This window comes from Otolemur garnettii, unplaced genomic scaffold (genome assembly GCF_000181295.1).
Source record: "Otolemur garnettii isolate 467f Iridium unplaced genomic scaffold, OtoGar3 scaffold00051, whole genome shotgun sequence".
NCBI lineage: Eukaryota > Metazoa > Chordata > Mammalia > Primates > Galagidae > Otolemur > Otolemur garnettii.
Genome location: NW_003852446.1, coordinates 10,018,172 through 10,044,103, shown reverse-complemented (window position 1 = coordinate 10,044,103; position 25,932 = coordinate 10,018,172). Strand labels below are relative to the sequence as shown.

General features: G+C 41.3%; 1 protein-coding gene across 1 annotated transcript in view; it reads left to right on the top strand.

The window, feature by feature from the left end:
• The first annotated feature begins 1,635 nt into the window (after positions 1–1,635).
• The window catches only part of PCYT1B (phosphate cytidylyltransferase 1, choline, beta), a 75,179-nt gene continuing 50,882 nt past the window's right edge, over positions 1,636–25,932 (top strand). Inside the window, exon 1 of the mRNA XM_003791918.1 lies at positions 1,636–1,964. Within this exon, the coding sequence (XP_003791966.1) occupies positions 1,848–1,964 (117 nt within the window). The 5' untranslated portion in view covers positions 1,636–1,847. The remainder of the gene's footprint in view (positions 1,965–25,932) is intronic.

The following is a 25,932-nucleotide window of genomic DNA, read 5'->3' as shown; positions in this document are numbered from 1 at the left end:
GAGCCAATAATTTGTATTTCTAACAAGTTCCCTGGTGATGTTGCTGATGGCGTTGCTGATACTGAATGCCACTTGGATGTAAACCACTGCTATAAGTAAAAGTGAAATATTTAGAAGCCCAGGGAGAGACCTGCCTTAAGAGGGCTCCTACCTAGTTTATTTTTTTACAACACCTGCTGCATCCTTGCCCTCCCCCCAAAATCCTTCAAATCCCAGCTCCGTTATTTAAGAGTTCTGAGAACCTGCAAAATGGGGATAAGAGTAGGATCTACCTCTTTGGGTTCTCATGAAGATTAAACAAGATCTAGGTAAAGTTCTTAGCATTGTACTTGTGCTTAATAAATGCTATCAATTATTGTGATTTTTATTAATTTTAAAAGTGTGACATTTCACTAGAATGGATACCTTTGTTAAGTTTTATTCTTTGAGTGTGTGTCTTCAGAATGTCCCTCTTAAAATGTGGATGTTCCCAGACAATTTAGACATTAAGGCATATCATCTTTAACATCTCATGTGGGATGTTTCTCTGATTGTCATGAGTATTTGCCTGAAAAAAGGGTGCTTAAGAAATGGGACCCCTGGCTCAGTACCTGTAGCTCAAGTGGCTAAGGTGTCAGCCACATACACCAGAGCTGGAGGGTTCGAATCCAGCCTGGGCCCGCCAAACAACAAGAACAACTACAACCAAAAAATAGCCGGGCGTTGTGGTGGGCACCTGTAGTCCCAGCTACTTGGGAGGCTGAAGGAAGAGAATCTCTTGATTTGGATTTGGAGGTTGCTGTGAGCTGTGATGTCAAGGCACTCTACCTAGGGTGACAGCTTGAGGCTCTGTCTCAAAAAAAAAAAAAGAAAAGAAAAGAAAAAGAAAAAGAAAGAAAGAAAAAGAAAAAAGGAAGAAAGAAATGGGACCCAGGACTGGTAAAATGGGGCAAAGAGATTTGTAGACCAGTGCATGAAACAGTGTATTGAAGAGCAAGCAACAGCAAGACTTTCTTGAGGAAACTCAGAATAACTGGGGAGGAGGAAGAGGGGTAGAGGGAGGAAGTAACTGGGGAGGGCAATTGTCAAAGACAATCTATCTCCTTCAAAGTTAGTCCTGGGACAGCCCCAGGGGTAGGCTTCAGGGCTCCAGCAGGCCCCAGGGGGATCTGCCAGTGTTCTTGTTGCACGCAGTCCAGGGGTTGAACACTCAGGTGTCCACAGTGAATGTCCAGAGAGGCCTGCTGTCAATTGCCACAGTGAGTTTAGGCTCAAAAGTGGCTTTGTCTTCAAGGTGACTCCTATTTGGTAAATATCCCGACTACAGCACATCTTATGCTCATGCCAAGGACATGGTCCTTTTTTATTGGAGGTCTGCTATGTGCTTTTTCAAGGCACCCCGGGTCCCTCAGGAAGCGGTTTAGTCTTATCTGGGTAGAGCAGCCCGGGTCCCTCAGCCCAGAACGGACCAAGACCTTTGCAAATGAATTAAACAGAAGAAACAAAAGCAGCAAGTTCAGGCCCCGTGGGTACAGCGGGCCAGCCAATGGGGCCCAGCCGCTTCCCGGTGGAGTGGTACTATGATGACAGTAGCCAACCAGCGCGCTCCATGCAAATGAGGATACTGTATCCCGCACCAGCCGCTCTAGTGCCGTCTGGTTGTTATAGTGATAAACTGAGGCCTTGTCTCTTGGCTTCTCCGAGAAAGAAAGGGGCGGGGGGTAACCTCTTTACTTCCCCCAGGGAAGACAGAAAGAAGGGAAGAAGGGGGATGGGTAGGGAAGAGAAAAATACGTGACAAAGAAAACATTCTCTGCCTGGGAGGAGACTCACTGAGGGTGTAGAGCTGGAGGGAGCAGTCACTGGCCATGCCAGTACTTACCACTGATGCTGAGTCAGAAACAGGTATCCCAAAATCCCTTTCCAATGAGCCTCCCTCAGAAACCATGGAGGAGATAGAGCACACATGCCCACAGCCTCGACTGGTAAGTAAAGACAAAGGATGCAAATGTATGCGTGCCTATGGCATAAAAGAGTTCCTTAAGCGCCCGCAGCCAGCGAGGAAAACGATGCTTAGAGGATTTTCATGTAAATGAGAATGGAGCGACCGCCTAATCCTTCTCAGCTGTTTATACTTAGCTGCTATACCGGGCGCTGCTCTCAGCTTACAAAGCATTATTGTATTGGCCGGGTAGGAAACGGGCTGCTTGGGGTGTGTGCTGTGTTTTTGTGTTTGGGGACGAGGGGATGGCCTTTTTCCTTTCAGGTGTATTCTCGTCAGAAGGTAAAAATCCTACACTGCGATTTTAAAATGGTCTTCTCCTCACAAAGCTCGGGACGCGTCCCTTGTTAAGTTCTAAATCCCAGTTGAGGAACGATTCGTTCCTCAACTGATTTTTGTGCCTAATGCCAATTTGGGGAAAAAACCCCGAGAACGACACGGAAGCAAAACTTCCTCATTCGTTTCAAAATGTCCAAATCAATCCATCGGAGCCCCTCGGTGATGTATTTAGAAATAATGGACATTTCAAATGAATTGGGAGAAATTTCCAGAGCGTGCCGTGAAGGTTTCTCGTCAGTTGGTGGGGACCTGGGGAAGCTACATTGATTTAGGAAGGGCTGCATGCCTTTAATAACGCGAGTGTGGAGACGGGGAACTCAGCCCCCGGCCCGGGCAGTAACTGGGACCCCACATGTCATCAGTCCCTCCGCCACGGGTTATGATCCCGCGGGGAGATGGAGAACTTCTCAGCCACCTCAGCGTGTGTCCTCCAGGTATCAAAACACTAAATGGGTGATGGTTTTTCTGTGACCTCAAGTCATGTGGAACTTACGGGGCCTTCTCTTTGAACCCCCATATCCCAAACACACACTAGTTAAAGCTATTCTTTCTTTAGAGATTTTCCCCAAGTTTCAAAGGTGCAATATTTTGATTGGCTAGGGAGTTTGACCCCGGGATGAATTTATTTATTTTTTTCTGTGAAAGGATTTTGTGATGTAGCATTTTCTGGGAACCCCCCCAAATCAGAGGGCTCACAGACTTGAAGGCAGGCCCATCATGGAACTATTATTTCTTTTTTCTTTCTTTTTTTTTTTTTAATTGAGACAGACTGTCACTATGGCGCCCTGGGTAGAGTGCCGTGGCGTCACAGCTCACAGCAACCGCCAGCTCTTGGGCTTAAGCGAGTCTTTTGCGTCAGCCTCGCGAGTAGCTGGGACGCCCGCCATACGCCTGGCTATTTTTTGGTTATAGTTGTCATTGTTTAGCTGGTCCGGGCCAGGTTGGAACCTGCCAACCTCGGTGTATGTGGCTGGCGCCCTAACCACTGAGCGACAGGCGCCCAGCCGGAACTATTATGGCGTCTACCACGTGAGGTTGCTCACAGCGACCTCTGGCTCCTGGGCTGAGGCGATTGTCTTGCCTCAGCCTTCCGAGTAGCTGGGACTACCGGCGCCCGCCACAACGCCCGGCTATTTTTTGTTGCAGTTTGGCCAGGCTGGGTTTGAACCCGTCATCCTCGGTATATGGGGCCGGCGCCCTACTCACTGAGCCACAGGCGCCGCCCGGAATTATTATGTCATAATAAGGTTCCAAGCAAGCTTAGAACAACTGCCGAAAAGCAGGAAATCTGGTCGGCGCCCGTAACCCAGTGAGTCGCCCCGGCCACATACACCACAGCCCGCGGGTTCAAACTCAGGCTGGGCCTGCTAAAGACTAACAACTACAACCAAAAAAGAGGCGGGCGTTGTGGCGGGCACCTGTAGTCCTAGCTACTCGGGAGACTGAGGCAAGAGAATCGCTGGCCCAAGAGTTTGAAGTTGCTGTGAGCTGTGACACGACGGCAAACTACCCAGGGCGACATAGTGAGACTGTCTCAAAAAAAAGGGGGGAGGGGACAGTGCTTGTAGTTCAAAGGAGTAGGGCACCGGCCCCATATGCCAGAGGTGCCGGGTTCAAACGCAGCCCCGGCCAAAAATTGCAAAAAAAAAAAAAAAAAGGCAGGAAATCTAAGGAAGTTATATTACAGCTTTCTGGGTTTTTGTTCACATATTTCTATTTTTTAAAATATATTTTCTTAGGGCAGTTTAATACTAATTGATACCTAGCACTTTAGCTACTTACTGAATAACATGCAATATAGCATCTAAGTTTTCTTTTTTAAGACAGACTCTCACTCTGTTGCCCCAGGTTAGATTCAGGCACCCACCACAATGCCTGACTAGTAACTATATTCTTAGGGGATACAAACCATCCCAGTAAGCTTGTTACTAAGGGATTTCTTTGGGCCACTAAACAACTCATATTTAACATTCAAAGAAAACAACTGCTAAAAGTTATGTTAAAAAATCACTGTGTGGGGCGGGGCAGAGCACCGGCCCCATACACTGAGGGTGGTGGGTTCGAACCTGGCCTCGGCCAAACTGCAATAACAAGAAAAATAGCCAGGTGTTGTGGGCATCTGTAGTCCCAGCTACTTGGGAGGCTGAGGCAAGAGAATTGCCTAAGCCCAAGAGCTGGAGGTTACTGTGAGCTGCAATTTCACAGCACTCTACAGAGGGCAACAGAGTGAAACTCTGTTTCTAAAAAAAAAAAAGATCACCGTGTATATGTAGAGATAGGGTCTTACTATGTTGCCCAGGCTGGTGTTGAACTCCTGGGCTCAAGTGATCTTCCCACCTAAACCTCCCAAGTAGTTGGGACTGGAAGTGCTTATTACCACACTGGGCCAGAATGGGATTTTAAAAGTAAACTCAGTGTTCAAATTTGCCCCTTCCTAAAAAAGACAAAAGGCAGAGGAGAGAAAGGTGACATCCAGCTCCAGTTTGTGTATCATTTCAGTCTCTTGGGTCTACTGCTTCTCCTTTCCTTTTCACCTTTTAGCTATTCTACTCTTTGGTTACTTCTGCCTGAGAGAGGTGGGCAGAGAAAATCAAGGAAGCAAGAAAGTTCAAGATGCTCTACTTTCACTTGTGCCAGTTTATTCCAGGTGATAGCTCACAAGGACCATGCAAAGCCGAAAAGATTTCACCTTCACCTCCCATCCATTTTAGAAATAAGGAAACTGAGGTTCAGAGAGGGATAAAGCAACTTCCCCAAAGGTTACATTGCTTTGAAGGAACAAAGCTGGGATTTGAACCCAGAGCTCTACATCCGAAAAGTGGAAGATCTTTTCTCTATAACACACTCATAAGTGAGATACATTCCTTTCTCATCTTTTTGGCAGTTCTGGATTAAAGTATGTGTGCACATGTGTGTGTATCATACACGCATGCAGGTGTGATAGGGATGCACAGAAGTTGAACTGTTGAAGCAAGTGTTTTGATCTACTTTTGATAAAAAAAAAATTCCTTTGTTGTTCATCATTATCATGGGCTACTGAAAATTGGCTCTGTATAAAGAGGGGCTTGCAATTAATTTATAAGCCACTACCAGAATTTTTTGAAGTGCCTTTCCTTATATTAGCAAACTTTGATAACTGTAGGGTTGTATTCTAAATTTGGATTTACACTTCAAAGCTCAACTTTACTTTGCAAATGTTTTTCCTTAACAACTTAAGGTACATGTTAACTATTTAATGACAAAGTTTGTTGATGAGGAGAATGAGCAGTAAGTACTAATATGAAATCAAGATTTCTTTTTATGGCTTTTAGTGGTTTCTGTTAATCTTGTACCTTTACTACTATCTTAATTTTTCAAATTACATAAAAAAATCTGTGTTTCTGCCAGCACCCAAGCATATTGCCCTAAATCACACATGAGTCACTGACACCATAGCTATCAGTAGGGTGTGACTACTGAGTTGCTTAACTAACTTTGGAAAATGAATAAAAGATTTGCCAGGGGCCTGCTTAGGAATAAAACTCCACACTTAGATTCCCCTTCAGAGGGCAGGCGCCTTCTCCCAGTTGTTGAAATGGACAGGGAAGCTGGAATACTTGAATAAATAGGACTTTAAAGTCATCTATACAGTAGAACCTCCATGGTTGACCACCTTCCTACACTGACAACATCCTAAGTTGGCCTTATTTTCATAGACTGGACATGCACCACATGTACATATCAGTATAGTAGGTCTAGTTCCTTATTTTGACCATTTCTGTATGTTAACCAATTTTGTAGTCCCTTGGGTGGCCAACTTACAGAGGTTCTACTGTATTTAGGATACCTGTAAATAGAAAATAGATAATGATTGAATCATGTTTCAAGGGGAAATTTTCTAAAGGAATACATGTTTTCCACCTGCCTTATTCTTCATTGGAGGAAAATATAAGCAAGGAAAGCAGTAAATAGAATGAAATAATACTTACAAAAATTAGAAAAGAAATAACAAAATATTACTGAGGTTTTATGATAGAGCCTTTATTTCAGGAATATAATCTTATTACCCTTACCATTTTTACCAGATACTCTGGCTTGAGATGTTTCTCAGAATTCTTCTTTTTGTTATTAAAATGTTTATTTTATTTTTTATTTTTTTGCGGTTTTTGGCCAGGGCTGAGTTTGAACCTGCCACCTCTGGTATATGGGGCCGGTGCCCTACTCCTTTGAGCCACAGGTGCTGCCCTAAAATGTTTATTCTTGATCCTTGGCTTATTTTTCATTTTTAATATTTTCTTGCTTAAACATGATGTGACCTGTGAACTTGACTGTCAAGAAGAGAAGGTGAGGCTCAGTGTTCATAGCACAGTGGTTAGGGTGCCAGCCACATACACCGAAGTTGGTAGGTTCAAACTTGGCCCGGGCCAGTTAAACAACAATGGCAACTGCAACAAAAAATAGCCCAGCATTGTGACAGGCGCCTGTAGTCCCAGCTACTTGGGAGGCTGAGGCAAGAGAATCGCTTAAGCCCAAGAGTTTGAGGTTGCTATGAGTTGTGATGCCACAGCACTCTACTGAGGGCTATATAATGAAACTCTAAAAAATAAATAAATAAAAATAAAAAAATAAGAGAAGGTGAGTGGCCTTGTGTGATATAATGTAACAGCCCTCCTTGGAAATCTAACTCCTGAGGTATGAGGATGCCTTTGGGTGAGAACTGTATCTTCATATCTCTCCAGCTCTCAGATTATGCCTAGACAAAGCCTTGGGGACCAGTAGGTACTCCATAAACATTTTCTTTTTCTTTTTTTTTTTGAGACAGAGTCTCCCTATGTCACCCTCTGTAGAGCCCTGTGATGTCACAGCTCACAGCAACCTCAAACTCTTGGCTTAAGCAATTCTTTTGCTTCAGCCTCCCAAGTAGCTGGGATGACAGGTGCCTGCCACAATGGCCGGCTATTTTTTTGTTGTAGTTGTTATTGTTGTTTAGCTGGCCTGGGCCAGGTTCAAACCCACCAGCCTGGGTCTATGTGGCCCACGCCCAACCCATTGAGCTATGGGTGCCACCCCATATAGGGGTCCTCAAACTTTTTAAACAGGGAACCAGTTCACTCCCCCTCAGACCGTTGGAGGGCTGGACTTTGGGCCCCAGGATGAGTCGGCTGCTAAGCAGGACAGGCAGCGATACCCGGTGGGCTGGATAAATGTCCTCGGCCGGCCACATGTGGCCTGTAGGCTATAGTTTGAGGATGCCTGCAACTCTTTCTAACAAGGCCTAGCCACCCTGAAAGATGTTTGCTTTTGGTTAATGACCTTGGTCAAGTTCTTCTAGGGGTACATTCTGTTGTCAGAAGGAATTTGTAATTCTACCCTGTGATAGTCATGTCCATGAAGATGGATGTATCATGGATCAGCTGAGAGGGCCTTGAAAATTAAAAAGGGCTGGTTCAATATGCCATATTAGCAGGAGTTCATTTCAGGCTTTACTTCAAAGTGGAGCAGTGCCAAGAGACTGCTGTCTTGCAGAAGGTGCATTATGTCAGTTGGGAGGTAGGACACTTACCCGCTAGTGCTCAAAAAGAGGACCAGATTTCCAGAAACATCAATGGCTTCTTTTACTAGTATCACCATCTAGTTAGCCAACCAGAACAGCATACATTTTAAAAGCAAGACACTCTTAATATGCTGCATTGGTGAAAATAAATAAACATGAGCTTCCCTGGGCATTTACTGTGGTCAACTGGAATTCTGCCCAAGGTTATTATTAGACACATTCCTACTGGTTTCTATCCAAGTGCAATGTCCATTTCTTGCAGATTGATAATAGGTGTATTGAGCAAAGAATTAATGAATTAGTTACTTCCATTCTTTTAAGTTTGTTCTTTCACTCCCCCTCCAACTTCCCATTTGCTTAATGCTAAACTCCTTTTTCTTTTAAATCTTTTTTTTTTTGAGACTGAGTCTCACTATCTTGCCCTCAGTAAAGTGCCATGGCATCACAGCTCACAGCAACCTCAAACTCTTGGGCTTAAGTGATTCTCTTGCCTCAGCCTCCCAAGTAGCTGGGACTACAGGCACCTGCCACAATGCCCGACTATTTTTTTGTTGTTGTTGTCATTGTCATTGTTGTTTGGCAGGCCCAGGCCAGGTTTGAACCCACCAGCTCCAGTGTATGTGACTGGCGCCCTAGCTGCTGAGCTATAGGCGCTGAGCCTTAATGCTGAACTCCTTATGGAAGAAATGAACATAAATAGAAGATAGATGTTTGGGGGGTTTAATTTTGGTGTTTGAGCACACAGAAATCAGGAGTGTATATGTCCTTCATCAGGCAGTGAGGGGGATTTAAAGTATTTCAGTGGTGCAGGGGTTTAGAATGTAACTCAGTCCCCTACCAACCCCTCCTAACCCCTACCATCCCCTACCTATGGGATCTACAGACAGGTGGTTAGCAACTTCCAGACGCAGCAATGCACCATGTTCTGTGGAGAGAAAGAAAAGAAGCAACTCCATAGACACTGCCCTTAAAGATCATTTCCACTTAAGAGAAGCAGATGTTTGCTATGTGGAAGCATGCCAGGACACTTAAATCCCTTAAGAGACCTTTTTTGTAAATTTGACTTTAATATATTAGACTTTCTTAAAAGCTATGTTTTATCCATTGAGGAGAAGTGCTTCCCAGTGGGAAGGACTCTGTTAACCTTATCCCCAAGTTGAGACAACTCCCTGCATTAGAAGAGAAAATTCCATTTGTTGACCTAAAAATATATTTTGGGACATGGAAAGAATCAGTCTATTTTTGAGGGACTCTTAAGCCCCCATTGTGGGTGGCACATTCTGGCCTCTAAAGCAGTACTGTCTAATAGAAATGCAACTTGAGCCACATATATAATTTAGAATTTTTCTAGTGGTCACAGTTTAAAAAGTTAAAAAAAACAAAGCCAGATGAAATTAATTTTAATAAGACCTTTTATACAATATATCTAAAATATGTCAACATGCAATAAATATAAAAATTATTAATGAGATATTTTATCTTCTTCATACTTAGTTTGAAATCTAATGTGTATGTTATATTTTACGACACATCTCAGTTTCAGATTAGCTAATTTCAAGTGCTCATGGCCACATGTAGCTTTATTTATTTATTTATTTATTTATATTTCAAATTAATATGAGGGTACAAATTTTTGGTTATATTGTTCTTACTTCCAGGGTAAAGTTCCAGTTGTAAAAGAGCCCAAAAGGGCATGTTATACATCCTGACTATGTGCACATTAAGTGAGATACCACCTCATGCCCTCCTTCCTTCTGCCAATCATCCTCTCCAGTCCCCACATGTAACTTTAAAGGGAGCTCAGATACCCGCCCGGCCCTGTGCAGGATGATAAATACTTTTCTTTCTTTTTTTTTTTTTTTTTGAGACAGAACCTCAAGCTTTCCTCCTGGGTAGAGTGCCATGGCATTACAGCTCACAGCAACCTCCAACTCCTGGGCTCAAGCGAGTCTCTTGCCTCCGCCTCCCAAGTAGCTGGGACCACAGGCGCCCGCCACAACGCCCGGCTATTTTTTGGTTGCAGCCATCATTGTTGTTTGGCGGGTCCGGGCTGGGGATTCGAACCCGCCACCTTAGGTGTACGTGGCTGGCGCCTTAGCCGGTTGAGCTATAGGCGCTGAGCCGATAAATACTTTTCATGTTACATCATATACACATATATATGTAGTCATAACTGAAACAGCTTTTTCTTTGTGTTTTGCATTCATATGTTCTATGCTCTTATTCTGTTTCAGTCAGGAGGCTGTTGCAGTCATCCATATCAGAGTTAATAAGTTTGAAGCTATGGAGGGGCAGTGGGGAAGAAGAAAACTGAATGGATATGCAAGAATTTAGAGAAGTAAATGCCTCAGGATTTGATAACAGTCTGAGAATGGTCCAAGGTTAAGAAATGATCAAGGAAAACTGTTTTCTGGATCCAGCCAGTGGGTGCCATCACGGAAATGGGAGCACCAGGAGTAAAGAGTTTATGAGAGTTATGTTGGAGATTCCATAGGGACTTCTCCTGGAGGTGTCTAGCTAATATGGTTATGGAACTCAGGAGAGAGTTCCAAGCTTAACATGTAGATCTGGGAAACATCAGCATGGAGAAGAAAGAAGTGAAATTGAGGTAGCAAAATTGATGAGAGTGAAACTGAGTTAGTTTCTGGACTAAGAAGAAAGCGGGTCTAAATGGTTAGCTAGGAAGAGTGCCTCTGGATAATTCTACTAGGGCTAAACCTAGAAAGTAACTGACCCTGAGCCTTCCTAACAGGTTCTTAGAGGGGAAAAAAATAGAAGAGCTGGAATTAAAACTGTTAGAATTCTCCTTGTATCTGCCTGTCTCTACATCAAATCTGGTTAAGTTAATCTACTTTATCCCAATATCTTTCCCAGATGGAACCTCAAGGAAGACTATTTAAAGAGCCAACAGAGGTAAGGCTTATGAAAAACAGAAAGGTATTTCTTAAATAGCTGGGAGATCAGGGGACCTAAGGGCAGAGTAAATTCCATGGAGCGAATGTCCAGTAGAATTAAATTCAGAGGAGAGATAAATGAGATAAAAAGAAAGTCTCTTCTGAATTTAGAAAGAGGTCAATGGTGGTATTTCAGTGAAGTGGTAGGAGCAGAGGCCAGATGACAGTAGGTTGAGGAGCCTCTAGGAAGTAGGGAAGTGAAAGCTTGACTGAGAGGGGAAGCAGATAGAATGTATTGTATCTAGAGGTGGATAAATCAGGGTTTAGGGTTAATAAAGGCTAGATTTTTTCCCCTTCCTTCATTTTTCTTTCATCCTATTCTTCCTTACTTTCATCTATTCAAGATGTCGAAGTTTTTGGTTGGCTCATTCTTTTAAGATGGTAGCAACTTGCACTTAAATACAAATGGGAAAGAGCCAGTGGGACAGAGAGAGGGAGAAAGTGGAGATGATGGGAACAACTGATGAAAGGAATGTCCCTTAAGCTGGAGGAGTTGGACTCTAGTGCACCATTGGAAGGATTGGCTTTAGGGAGGAAAAGAGATGCCTCTCCCATTGTGGTGATGAGGAAACTGACAAGGATTCTTTGGGTAAGAATAACTTATAAGAAAAAGGTTACTGAACTATCTGATAGCCTCTGCTTTAATATGAAGGTGAAGGCAAAGTCATGATGGCTTAGTTCTGGCAGGTGCAGAAGTGCAATTTGGGGATAGCCTGGGAAGTTGGGTCCAGCTCCAGGATATTTCCTTTCCAGAGGCCCCTGGGCTGGGGCTAGTGAGGGGTGGAAAGGTTGGGTTTGTTCCTGATGAGATGTAGTGATGACAGCAAAAGGATCTGTTCCCTTATGGCCTCTGGGGCTCCACACCAACCCCTATCAAGGCAAATCCAGATCTGGCCATGGTTAGTAGGTCCACAGCAAAAGGGCTAGAGGCTGATGAGACAAATATGTTCAAGCTTGGTCTCTACTCAGTGGAGCCCACAATCTTATTCCCGTCTTAGTTTTGCCATTGAATTATTGGGTGGACTTAAGCAAATTGCATTCCTCTCTGGACTCCAATTCTGTCCCTCATGATAAGCTGGACTGATCATCTCTAATACTGAGACTGTGATTCTAGCTTTTATCACCATGGAACATGGTCTGCTGCAGTATGCTGTGCTTGACCTGATGCTCCTATCAAAAGTCAGGGCTACCCCACTACTCACTCCATTTTGTTTTTATCCATTTAGGAAAAAAAAAAAAAAACAGGTTAAATGGTCTTAAAGCACACTGGCTAAATATGAATAACAAATGTTCACAAAGCATTTTGGAATTTTACATTGATGTTGACAAACCAGTTCTGCTGTCTTCTGCTTTATTCTTCAGATGCTTCTTTAGAACTGTTGAATGTATTCTGAATTATATTTGGAACATTGTATTCATTGTTTAAGGACACGTATATTGAATCTCTTCTTAATGCGAACAATACCCTCCTAATTTATCTATTTTATAATATGGCGGTTTGCAATATTGGGCTTTCTTTGAGGCATGGCAGTATGGCATTGAACTATAGGGGCCTATTTTACCTGAGTCTATCCATCTAAGCTTAGTGTTTGGGGTTAAAGTCCAGCAGTGAGTCAGGCCATAGTCCTTAAACTCTTGTGTCTTTAGCTGGTGCCCACACAAGGCTTCTTAGTGACCTTAGGGAAATAAGTGCAGAAAAAGAGGTATTTTGTCAGATCACTAGAGGCAGGATAAAAAAAGAGAAAGCAAGGAAGGTAGGAACAAACTAAGGCATTGCAAGCTAGGCCTATTTTCTTCCAATAATCTCCCAGGTAACAGCCTCTACCTTGCTAGGATCTGATTACCCGTTGCTGGCCTCAGACCATAGCATTATTGTTTTAACATTCCTACCTTCCTCTTTATCCCAGCATGAACTGGGTTTTATGGGAGGCTGGGAAGCTGACCTTGCTTGGGGATAAAGAGACAGTTTAGCACTCAACGATCTTGAAGGCAGACTTGAAAACACAGTGATTAGAAAATAAAGCAGTGAGCCCTGGTAGTGTGCGCCTGTGTAATAATGTGCAGGGCCACACGGGGCTAGCCTATTGAGCAGGATTCATTTTCATATAATCTCCTACCTCCTGCCTAAGTCTTTGACTTGGCGTTTTTGTTTTCCACTTGGTAATTCATGCACGCTGAACCTGACATCAGTGTAAAAGGACGCTGGAGGTTATTTAAACTGTCATTTAAGAAAAATAACAACAACAATAATAGGTTAATATAAACATTGTTAATGATGTGTACAGCCTATTGCCAACCAGATGATGTTGAAAGCCCATTCCTGGTACATGCAGGCTTCTATGCTTCATCTCTAGTGTGCCTAATATTGACTGTAGGCGCAATCACATAATAATAAATTCTATTGTACCTCCAAATTGTTTAGTTATATGGTAATTGTTCTATACTGGTTCGAGGCTAGAGGTCTCACTCCTTTTTCTCTGTGGGCAAGTCGTGAATGGAACAACCATTTATGGTGCCCACTGTGTTGGGCACTGCACTGAATGCTCTATACGCATTATCTCATTTAACAAAGCTGCATACCCATAAAATAAGAAATACTATTCCCCATGTCTTAGGTAAGGAAATCAAGGTTTAAATAATTTTCCAAAGATCAAATACTAAGTGATTAAGCTGGGATTTCAAATCAGGTTTGTCTGACTATTCCCACTACACAGAGTTCTCGAACATCAGTGAGCAAAGAACTGCCTGCTCAAGCTAGCTCCCAAGCGATTCAGAAGCAAGGTGTGCTTGGATAGACTTTGAGAGAGGCTGTATTTAGCTCTCCTGGTCATACCTTCTGCTTTTAGGACCAGGAGTAGAAACAAATAATATATCTAGGCTCTTTGTAGTAAAATTAGAAATTCAGAGTAAATATTTTTGACTCAAGAAGTTCCACTCCTAAGAAATTTGTACATATGGCCACCAAAAACCTAGTGCTAGATGTTCTTAGCATTATTCATAAAAACTCCAAATGGTCAGCAGCACAGAATGAATAAACAGATGATAGTATATTCATACAATGTAATGCTTACAGCAACAAGAATGGAGAAACCACAGCCACCTGCAAGAGTAGGGATGAACCTCACAAATATAATACTGAATGAAGGAAGCTAGACACAAAACAACATGCACTACAGATTCCATTTCTGTAAAGTATAAAATAGGCAAAGCTCATCTGCAATGTTAGAAGTCAGCATAATGGAAGGAGCATGGCATGCATGCTGGCAGTGGTCACTTACTTGATCTGGATGCCATGTGTACTCAGCTTGTGAAAGTCTATTGAGATATACACTTAGGATATGTGTACTTTTCTGTATGTATATCATTCTTTAGTACAAAGTTTAAAGGTATTCTGACCACATTAATGGAGAAAGAATGTACTCTACAATATATTTTCCAGTTCCAGATAATTCTGGTGATCTAATACATAACATTATAAGGAATGGTGTCAGAGCCTACCTAAAAGTATAGCTCTTGGCTGTTCAGCCCTTTCATGACCCGGTATATCCAGCCCCCGAAAGAGCCTAGGTGAGCCCTTGAACTAAACTTGCCTTATTTCTATAACTGGTCCAGGCCTAGAAATAGAATTCTAGAATTCTAGAATTTCTAGACTGGTCCAGGTCCTGTCACCCTTGGTAGGTAGAGTACTGTGGCATCACACCTCATCTAATCTCATTGTCTCCAGTTTATATACTTTATCCAACAATGGTCTGGCCTTACAGTCAGTTTCTGAACTCAGAAGAAAATGGATGCCATTGGTTGGCTAGCAAGCATACCTCAGAATAATCATGCTAGAGGAGGAGTTCTAGAAAAATAGCTGATCCAGAGCCATCTTATAAGGGTTTTTTTTTTTCTTTTGAGGCAGAGTCTCAAGCTGTCGCCCATAGTAGAGTACTATGGCATCATACCTTACAGCAACCTCAAACTCTTGGGCTTAAGTGATTCTCTTGCCTTAGCCTCCCAAGTAGCTGGCACTACAGGCACCTGCCACAACTCCCAGGTATTTTTTGGTTGCAGTTGTCATTGTTGTTTTGCAGGCCTGAGCCGGGCTCGAACCCGCCAGCCTTGGTGTATGTGGCCAGCACCCTATTCACTGAGCTATGGGTACTGAGCCCTTATAAGGGTTTTGAATTGGAGAAAAATAGAAGAGCTATAACTGAAGCTATTACAATCCTCCCTATGGCTACCTATCTGGGTTGGACAACCCAGGCCACCCAACTTATACTCTTCCTTTAGGACACCTCATGTGCATGAAATCTGATTAAGTTAATCTACTTTACCTCACATTCCTCCAGGATGAAATCGTGAGGAGCAACATTTAGGGAACCAATAGAGGAAGAATCATGAAAATATAGGTAGAAGATCATGAGTCCAAGGGTAAAGCAATCATCTTATTGGTAGTTACACGGTTTTCCTGTAAAATATTATTGTTGTCAAAGAAATCATCTATTTTGCAGAAAATATCTTCTTTGGAATATCAGGGAGAAAAGGGGGTTTTATTATTGAAATAGAATCTAGCAAAATACCTCAGACAGAGACATGTTAGAAATATCTGTATTTCTATCCAATATCTGTGTAGCAAAAACCTCCCACACTGCATAATTTGTTCTAATGCTTGTTTCTTCCAATCTTCAGCAATGTTTTCTATATGTCTTCTAAATATATTTGCTGACAAAAGAATGCATTTTAGTTTGACATCGATTTTTTTCCCTACACATTAGAACAGCTAGCTTTACTGTGGCATGAAGAACAGATGTTTTTGCAATGGTATGGGAATTTTGTATTTTTTTATGTTGGATTCTGGAAACTCAGAAAAGGCTCCTAAACATTTATCATTATTGGCTCGGCACCTGTGGCTCAGGTGGCTAAGGCGCCAGGCACATACACCTAAGGTGGCGGGTTCGAATCCAGCCAGGGCCCGCGAAACAACAATGATGACTGCAACCAAAAAAATAGCCGGGCGTTGTGGCAGGTGCCTGTGGTCCCACCTACTTGGGAGGTGGAGGCAGGAGACTCGCTTGAGCCCAGGAGTTGGAGGTTGCTGTGAGCTGTGAGGCCACAGCACTCTACCCAGGGGGACAGCTTGAGGCTCTGTCTCAAAAAAAAAAAAATTTATCATTACATGTAACAGTATTTTGCAAAATACTAGATTGAATATCATATGACTTGAAACATTAAGACTTAAAAAAATATAGAGGTTTGTCTTCATGTTGTGGATATTTCATTTTAAAGTATCATGAGAACTATATTAACTTCACACCATCATTAGCTAATATCTCGAGGTATGCTCAAGGTGAGGTTTAATGCTAATGGTAGCAGATATTTCTTTTCTTTTTTTTTTTTTGAGATAGAGTCTCACTTGGTCACCCTTGGTAGAGTCCTGTGGTGTCATAGTTCACTGCAACCTCAAATTCCTGGGCTCAAGTGAGCCCTTTGCCTCAGCCTCTCAAGTAGCTGGGACTATGGGCACCCGCCACAACGTCCGACTATTTTTAGAGACAGGGTCTGGGTCTCGAACTCCTGAGCTCAGATGATCCACCCACCTGGGCCTCCCAGAGTGCTGGGATTACAGGGGTAGCAGATGTTTCTAAGTCTTCATTGATTTTTTATTTAGCTATCTTGTCAGATATAGAACTCATTTCGAGGGATTATGTGGCTGATACAGAACTCACTTGGGGAGTAGAAGGATCAACTCTGCCATTTTCTTGTCATTTACCTTTGTTCGTACAGCATGTTTCTGATCACAAAAACATCATGAAACTTCTTTATTTTATTTCTGTATCATATTTGAATATATTTATGGGATACATGTGATATTTTGTTATATGCATAGCATGTGTAATGATCAAGTGAAAGTATTTAGTTTGTCCATCACTTCAAATATTTATTGTTTCTATGTTTTGGGAAGATTCTAAGTCCTTTCTTCTAGCTATTTTGGAATATACAATACACTGTTGCCATCAAGTTTCTATTTGAGCATATGTTTGTACCAGTTAACGAAGCTTTTTTTATCGCCCCCCCCACCTCTGCCCAGCACCTAGTAACTGTCATTCCACTCTCTACTGCTATAAAAATCAGCTTTTTTAGCTTTCACATATGAATGAGAGCATGCAATATTTGTCTTAAGTGGCTCTCAAAAGAGACTTCAGTTTTTAAAAGTAGAAGAAGCTGTTCTCTTGGGCTGGTGTACGTGGTGATGGCCTTGCTGCCCTCAAACACACCATGCTTGGCCAGCTTCCTAGGCAGCAGCAGCTGGCCCATCTGGATCTCCCTAGAGGTGATGGTCAAGTGCTAGTTGTAATGTGCCAGGCACAGTGCTTTGCTCACAGTAGGCTTGAAGATGTCATTGATTAATGAATTCCCGTTGCCCATGGCCTCAGACGAGATGCCAGTATGAGGATGGAGCTGTTTCAGTACCTTGCAAATTATAAACAGAGTAGCTTTCCTTGTGGCTATGCTTGTGCCTCTTACCATCCTTCTTCTGTGCCTTCTTAGAAACCTTTGAAGGAAGAGCAGACGTGGCCAGTTCAGGTATGTCTTTACAAATCAATAACTATCCTGAGAAAGAAGATACTTCAACATCACCAAAATTCTAAATAAAGATCAAAACACTTCTAATATTAAACATGGAAATGGAAATAAATGTGAGCTATACATACATTTAAGAAAGATGAATGAAAACAAGATAATAATTTACCTGCTGATTTCAGTTCAGCATGTTGGATGGCCATAGCTTATCCCAGCAGCTCAGGGCATCAGGCAGGAACCAGCCCTGGCCAGGATACCATCCCATGGCAAGGTGCCCCCCCCACACACACACTCTCTCACACTGAGACAACATAGACACAACAGTTCACCAAACTTGCCCATCTTTGGGATGTGAGAAGAAACGGGAATACTTGAAGAAACTTTGCAGACCTGGGGAGAACATGCAAACTCCACACAGACAGTGGCCCTGGCCCAAAGCCGTTTTTTTTTTTTTTTCCTCTCATCAACATTACAACAAAAGCACATTGAACTAAAAGATGTTATTTGAGGACATTCTGTGTAAGCACAGCATTGCTCTCCAGTGGATTGTCCTGCCCGCCCCGCATTAGAAAACACTTGTCTAGGTATTCTAAAATCTTACCCTTGGATCCAGCCATCAGGGAGAAAGAATAGCATTTTCAGACTGTATGTTTGGTCTTTTGTAAAAATGCTTTTCTGAACTGCTTTTTGGTTCTGGGGCTCTGTGTTGCATGGAAGGTGCTATGGGGACAAACATAAAAACAGGACTGTCTTTATCAGGAGACTGATGATAAGTATGTTGGTATTGATGTCGCTAGAGCATCACCCATGGGAGATGGGTAGCACCATGGGAGGAATTTCTCTCAGAACTCAGCATTAGGAAACTGCTGTGCTCTTCCTTAAAAGCTGTTTGGTTTTCTGCTTAAGGGCAATATTAACTTTGTTTGCCTCTTTGCTTTGACTGCTGGGAGCTTAAAGCCATTTTTGTGGTCCACTTCTCTGAAATGTAGAGGACTGTGACATGCATTCCTGTGCGCTCATTTTACCCCTGACCTTTTTGTCAAAGACCCGTATTTCTCCTCCTCAACCCAGATCTTACAACTATTATTTTAAACTTTCAAATTTTAGTTTTCTGAAGTCACCTCAAGTCTTTTGGGGAGGAAGTGGTATATGAATATGATATAACACTGTCACTGATGTTTATTACAAACTTCTTAAGCTCAACTGCCCAAGAAAAAAGAATTTAGGATTAGGAACATTTTAGCTCTAGATAAAGATTATTTTCCATTGTACTTTTTTCTTCTTTTATTGGAGGGGGGGAAGGTCTCATTCTATTGTCTGGACTCCAGAGCAGTGGTATCGTCACAGCTCACTGTAACCTCAAATTCCTGGGCTCAAGCAATTTTAGCTTCCCAAGTAGTTGGGATTTACAGGTGTGCACCACCACACCCAGGTAATTTTGTTATTTTATTTTTTTAGTAGAGGCAGAGTCTCAAACTCCTGGCTTCACGCTATCCTCCTGTGTTGGCCTCCCAAAGTGCTAGGATTACAGGTGTGAGCCACTGTATCTGGCCAGATTATTTTCTATTGTTAATAGCATCTATGCATTTCATGAATCTAAGATGCTATTAATTGTAAGTTGCACATCTATTTCAGAGATGTTATAATATGGAGAAAAAATGGTCAACACTGATTTTAAGACAACATTTATTATAAAACCTCTCCTAATCTCAGAGATGTTGAAATGGGGGTGGAGAGAAATGTACATTGTAGAATCAATGAAATGTATTGAAAATCCTTTAACTATTTGAAATTAACTCATTTCTGTGGGGATCAGAAGGTGGCCATTTAGGACAGAGTTATGGTTTATGGGTGGCTAGTGTTTTAAGGAGGCCTATATCCCTAGGGCATAATAAACATTTCTGATCCCTGATGTCCAGAAGAGCAATAATCACTACCCTGACCTAGATGCAGGTGTTTATGCACTGGTTTAGAAAATATGGACTTCTTTCATCAGGGAAATCTAAATAAAGTTTGAAAAAAGCATTTTTAAAAAGGATATTTAAGATGAGTTTTTAACTGTGTTATTGTTTTGCTTTTAACCAACTTCAAAATACTTATTCTCAACAATAGAAAAATGAGCAAAGGACAAATTATTCTCAGAAGAAAATACAAACGGCTAATAAACATTTGAAAAATGTTCAATCTTTCTTATAATCAAAATAATGCAAATTGAAACAGCGTGATGCCATTTCTTGGTCTATAAAATTGACAAAGATAATGCTCAATGCCAGAGAGATGGCAGCAAGATAGGTGCTTTCATACATTGTAACATGAGTATAAATGATACAGCTTTTGTAAAAGGTAATTTACCAATACATGTTAAAATGTTCTTTAAATATTTATCTTTAAAATGTTCATACCCCTGATCTTAGTAATTCAGCTCCTAGGCATCAATCCTAAGGAAATAATCAGAGGTTTAGAATTATGTTTAGAATGCTATTTACATTAGTAAAATACAAACAATTTAATATTCAACAATAGAGTAGTATTTAAATTGTGGTTTTTCCAGCAGTGCAATGCTTTATTTATAGCTCTCAAAATTTGTGAGATCGAAAACTATTTAACTGACATGATAAAACACTCATAATATGTTGAATGAAAAAAACTGTACACAAATCCAAAGTTGTTAATATGTATATATCAGAAAGCCTGAAATTAAATATAGAAAGAGTTAACGATGGTTGTCTCGGGGAGGCAGAATTATTGGTGACTTTGGTTTCCTTCTCTGGATTTTCCTAAGTTTTCTATAATATATATTATGATGATGTTAAGAAAAAATTATGATACATTGATAAATGTATTTATTTTCTTACTGAATTTTAAGCCTGATTTTGTCTTTATCAATCATCATTCTCTTTCCGGTGACTTTAAGTTTCCTCCATTTAACAACTACACATATTTAAGAGCCTTCTAATACGCCAGGTACTGCCCCAGGGAGTAGGGATACCTCAATAAATGTGACAGACCAGATCCTTGTTTTTCTTGGAGCTTCCCTAATAGTGGTGAGAGACTGAGAATAATAGACTACGGACAGTGTCTCCTCATCTGATGACCCAGACCTCTCTCCTACCTGCACCCAGGCCCTTAACTAAATGACTGAATCTAGTCTCGCAGCTTTAAATATCACCTGTATTTTTGTCTGCTTTTAAACCTGTATCTCTAGCTTAGTCCTTTCTCTCAGACTCCAGACTTGTACATCCAACTGCTTACCTGGCATCTCTGCTTGGAGATCTAATAAGCATGTCAAACCACATGTATAAGAATATTTCTTTTTTTTTTTTTTCATGTATAAGAATAGAATTCTTGATCATCCCCATTCCTATTCCTTCCATCCCCAGATGTACTGCCCTTCCTTCCAGTGTCTTCCCCATCCTAGGGAATGGCATTGCTGTCTTTCCAGTTCTTTAGGCCAGTAACCTTGAGCTTATCCCAACCCCTTTCATTCTTTCACACTCTATAGTCAACCTATTCCAATTTTATTTATACCAAATCTATCCAGAATCTGACCACTTTCACCATCTTTGCTGCTATCACCTGGGTCTCAGCTGCTGTATTCTTTTGCCTGATTGTTATATCAAACACCACAGTGATGTTCTTGTTTCTACCTTTGCTCTCTTATAAGTTATTCTCAACATATCTGCCAGGTGGTCTTGTTAAAGTTGAGTCAGATCATATCATGCCTTGTTCAGAACTCTTTGATGGCTCCTATCTCCCCAGAGTGAAAGCCAGTCTTTATAGCATCCTAAGAGCCCCACACCACTGGATGCTTCTCATCTCCTTCCTTCCTGCCTCACCGCTGGCTACATCTTTTCTTCTGTACCCATTTCTTCCACATACTGACCTTCCTGGAAGCAGCCAGGCACACTTCTGCCTCAGGGCCTTTGTGCTTGCTGTTTTCACTGCCTAGAATGCTCTTTCTCCAGAACTTTCTGCTCATGGCTCAACTGATCCTTTATCATTTACACATACATCAACTTCCTTGACCATCTTCTTTACAGTGGCACCCCCTGCACTCTTCCCTACTCCTATTCCTTGCCTCACTTTTTTCTATAGCACCTAATCACCTTTTAACATACTGCACACATTTTACAACCTTTCTTGTTGTTTGTCTATTATCTTAAAATGTTATGAGGGCAAGATTTTTGTCTGTTTTGTCTTCTGAGGTATCCTCAGAAGCTGGAACAGTGCTTGGCACACAGAAAGCACTCAAGTACTATTTGTTGGATATTGGAAAAATGAATAATGAGTAGATATTATGAAAGCAGTTCAATTTTTTTAAAAGCTCAAATGAGTTTTAAATATTTCCTATACCTGGGACTCATATCATTTAATAGTAGTTATTAGATAATAGTTGTTTTTCAAAATACTTCTCTTTTCTTAACAGACACCCTCCTGGTGCCCACATACACATTCAGGACACCTAAGCCTTAATAAAATTTTCTGCATCACCAAATTCACTGGAGAGGAGATAGGTCTTTAAATGTATTTTTACATTATGTACAATATATGGATGTGTTTTCATTGTAACAATAAAATAACAGTCATATATGGAGTAAGCAAAAAAAAAATCCCTTCATCTCTTCTCCCCAAATATTGTTTTCTTCCCTGGAGATAACCACAGTTAATAGTTTGGTGTGTATTGTTCTAAGCCAGTGTTGTCCAGTAGAACTTCACAGGAATATTCTATATCTGCATTGCCCAATATAGTACCCACTACCCACATAGGTTATTGAGCACCTGAAATGTGACTGGTGTGACTGAGAAACTGTTCTTAATTTTACTTAATTTTAATTAATTATAACTTGAATTTAAATGGCCACATGTGACTAATGGCTACTATATTAGCATAGTTCTAAACCATTTCTACACAATTACCTCTCACCCTTTCTCCTTTCTTTCTCTCTCTTTCCTTCCTGTCCTTCTCAACCTCCCTCTCCCTTTTACCCTTCCTTTCTTGTCTCTCTCTTTTTACTATAAGTGGTAAAATGTATACATATTATTCTGTGACTTGCTTTTTGCATTCAACAAAATGTATTAGATTTCATTCCCTGTCAGTACATATATATCTGTCTTACCATTTTAATGCTGCCTATTACTTTGTAACAGGTGTATACCCTTCTTAACTAAATGAAAAATGGATATTTCTTGGTTCCATGCCATGTACTGAGCCTCTTTTTCCTCCACTCCAGTGACATCTATTGGTGAGGCATTTTCACCAGCTGCCTGACGTGAGATTCTACATAATCGATGGCACAGGCCAAGAATCCAGTGACTCATGTGTGTTGTACCTATAGTCAATTATAAGATCTATGTTTTTCTTTTCTATCTTCAAAAAACCAAAATCTTCTGATCCTACATTAAACCAGGCTTTATAAATATTTTCCAAGATGAGTAAATATAAACCTAACACTGTAAGATTGAGGGATGAGATTGTATAATGTCTTTTTGTAATTCTGAATTTGTGTATGTGTGTGTTTTTGAGACAGAGTTTTATGATGTCGCCCTTAGTAGAGTGCTGTGGCATCACAGCTCACAGTGAACTCAAACTCTTGGGCTTAAACAATTCTCTTGCCTTAGCCTCCCAAGTAGCTGGGACTAGGGGCGCCTGCCACAAAACGCCTGGCTACTTTTTTTGTTGTCACTGTCATTGTGGTTTAGCAGGCCTGGGCTGGGTTTGAACTTGCCAGCCCTGGTTTATGTGGCTGGCACCCTAACCACTGAGCTACAGGCACAAAGCCTGAATTTGTGGTTTTAAAGCTGGTGAGTTCCAAGGCAAAAGATCTACATGGAAAAGGTAGATTTCTTTGAAAGTCCTGTTCTTATCTGTTTTGTATATACTGATTTTAAGATTCTGTCCTTGTAAAATTCTTCCTTACTGGTGACTTCTTGAGATGATTATGATCTTGGTAACTAGGGATAATGCAATTTTCAATCAATCTCTGTTTCTGACACACCTCATTAACATTTGTTAGCTAATGCTTTTTGAGACTGGAACCATACTGTTATAGATACTGTAGCAGTCAAGGCCTTGTCAAAACAAGTATGCCTTGGCTAGGTGCCTGTGGCTCAGTGGCTAGGATGCCAGCCACATACACCGGAGCTGGTGGGTTCAAATGCAGGCTGGGCCTGCCAAACAACAATGACAACTACAACCAAAAAAAAAAAAAAAAAGAATCGCTTAAGTGCAAGACTTTGAGGTTGCTGTGAGCTGTGACGTCATGGCACTCTACCCAGGGTAATAGCTTGAGACTCTATCTCAAACAAAAACAAAAACAAAACACCTATGCCTCACTCTAAAAGTGAAATTTGGAGAGAATTTAATAAAGCGAGTATTTACAAAGGTGTGGGCTTGGTTTAAGGAAACTTCAGGGAATAGTATAGTATTCTAGGCCTAGAAAGATTTGGAGGTTGCCACCTCCTGAGTTAGGCACTTACCAGCTTTAGAATCACAAATTCAGAATTACAAAGAAGGGGCAAGAGGAGAGTTTGGTTACCAGAACCTTTTAGAGAATTCTGTAAAGAGGGTCTCTTCCCAGGAGCTGCAGATTTCAGTCAAAGGAAAGAACCAACACACTGTTAGCAGGGAGGAAGCCAGGGAGACAAATACCTTGAGTTCACATTGGTCTTGTCCTCCAGTGTTGCATGCTTCCCATGGACCCAGCCCATGTGGAATCAGGAGGGCAAGGGGCCCCACTGGTGCTGTCTGTATGGGAAGGCAAAGGGAAGATAATTATTACCCATACATTATTTCATTTAATCCTTATAACAGCTTCATAAAGTAGATCTTTTTATTATCTCCCTTTCATAGGTGAGGGTACTGAAGGCCAGATAGGTAAAGCCAGCAAGATTTAAAAATCAAATTTAAAAAATCAAATGGATATTAAATAATGGAGCCAGGATTTGAACTCAGACCTGTCTGACTGACTTTCCCCACTGTAGTTAAGAATATCTTAGCCTAAAAAAGTAAGATATTCTGCAGTTGGCCACCACTGTCCTCTCATACTATGCTAAGTTCTGACTGGTAGATTAGTTTGTCGTCTGACGAGTCCAGTTGTCAGTTAGTGGTGTACATTGCATAAGTACAGGTTCTACGAACCTTTTGCACTCAAGTAGTATTTGCATTGTGTATTTTTTAATTTTATTTTTGCATTGTATATTTTATGTAAAACTTAATAGCTTTTGTTTTAAGTAAATATTTGAAAATGTACAAATAAGGAAAAGCTATGAATAAAATGCCCAACATAGAATGTCTTCTACTTTAAAAAGCCTGATGGGAATATGGCTTTGGTATGTTACTAGGGTACAATTTACATAACCAGAACTTGTGTGACAATTAAGCAACATATTCACATGCAATGACTGGGTGTTCTGAAATCTTAAGTTAGGTACAAAGAAGTTTTATTGTGACTTACCTCCAAGTCTGTGGTCTGGCAAGGCCCTTGCACATCTGAGGTCCAGGGCACTTGGCCAGGGTTTCTTAAATCTTTAAAATCCTCAATTTCTTCTGTGCCAACCCAACCTGAATTTGGAATATAGCTCTTTGGGGGGCACAGTCTATCTATTGAGCATGTCCATCAGCTCAGAAGCCTAGTTTCTATGATTTGCATGTTGAAAGAGTAGGGTTTCCTCCCCAATATGAGATTATTGCCAATTTAACATGCCTTTTCAAACTGATACCTTCTATTCTAAAAGGGCCACCCTTCACTTTGCAAGGTTGTTGCCACCAGAGCTAGTTCTGTTCCTTCCTTTCTCATCTTTCTTCCATTTATCTACAGCATGTCTTAATAGACACTAGAAAGTGTGATCTGACTGATTTAGAGTCTAAGTTGAAACTTACTGATAGCTAGGTATAAGTCATCTGACCTGCTTCACTAAGTCTGGGTAAAAATATGTTTATGAGCTTTTATTTCTTTAATTAATTACTTGGGTCCCCCCCCCAATCTTTAATTATCAGAGAGTCTAGTATCTCCATTATGAGGTCTCTTCATCTCTGTTATCTAAGAATCCTGAGGGTTTCCTCTGTTCATTGGGAGCCCAAAAGGTAACTGAGTCTGAGGGATCTACCACTAATGTTACTTCATGCCATCGCTTAGTGTCACTGTTGAAGATGGGTCCTATACAGTGGAAATAGTATCTACCTCGCAGAGTTGTACAAATTAAATGAGTAAATACTTTTAAAGTGTTTAGTCTACAGATGGATGCGTGGGCACTACTAAGTAGACACTCAGAGGTTTAGCTATTATGTTATTGGGCCTCAGTATTCTGTCTTATGGGCCTGGACTGGAGGATCCCTCAAAGCTTCCCAGCTTTGGCAAATGGTGAGAAATAGATGGGGGCCTTGGTCCTCTGCAGGCTGACAGATAGCCTGCATGCCAAGTTAGCCCAGTTTCTGCTCCTCCTGGGAGCCTCTGGCTATCTTACTCACATTATCCTGAAGTTGGCTTGTCCCAACCAAGTTATGTGGAGGAAGCAGAACCTGAGGATCTTAGAATTCCTTTTTTTTTTTTTTTTTTTTT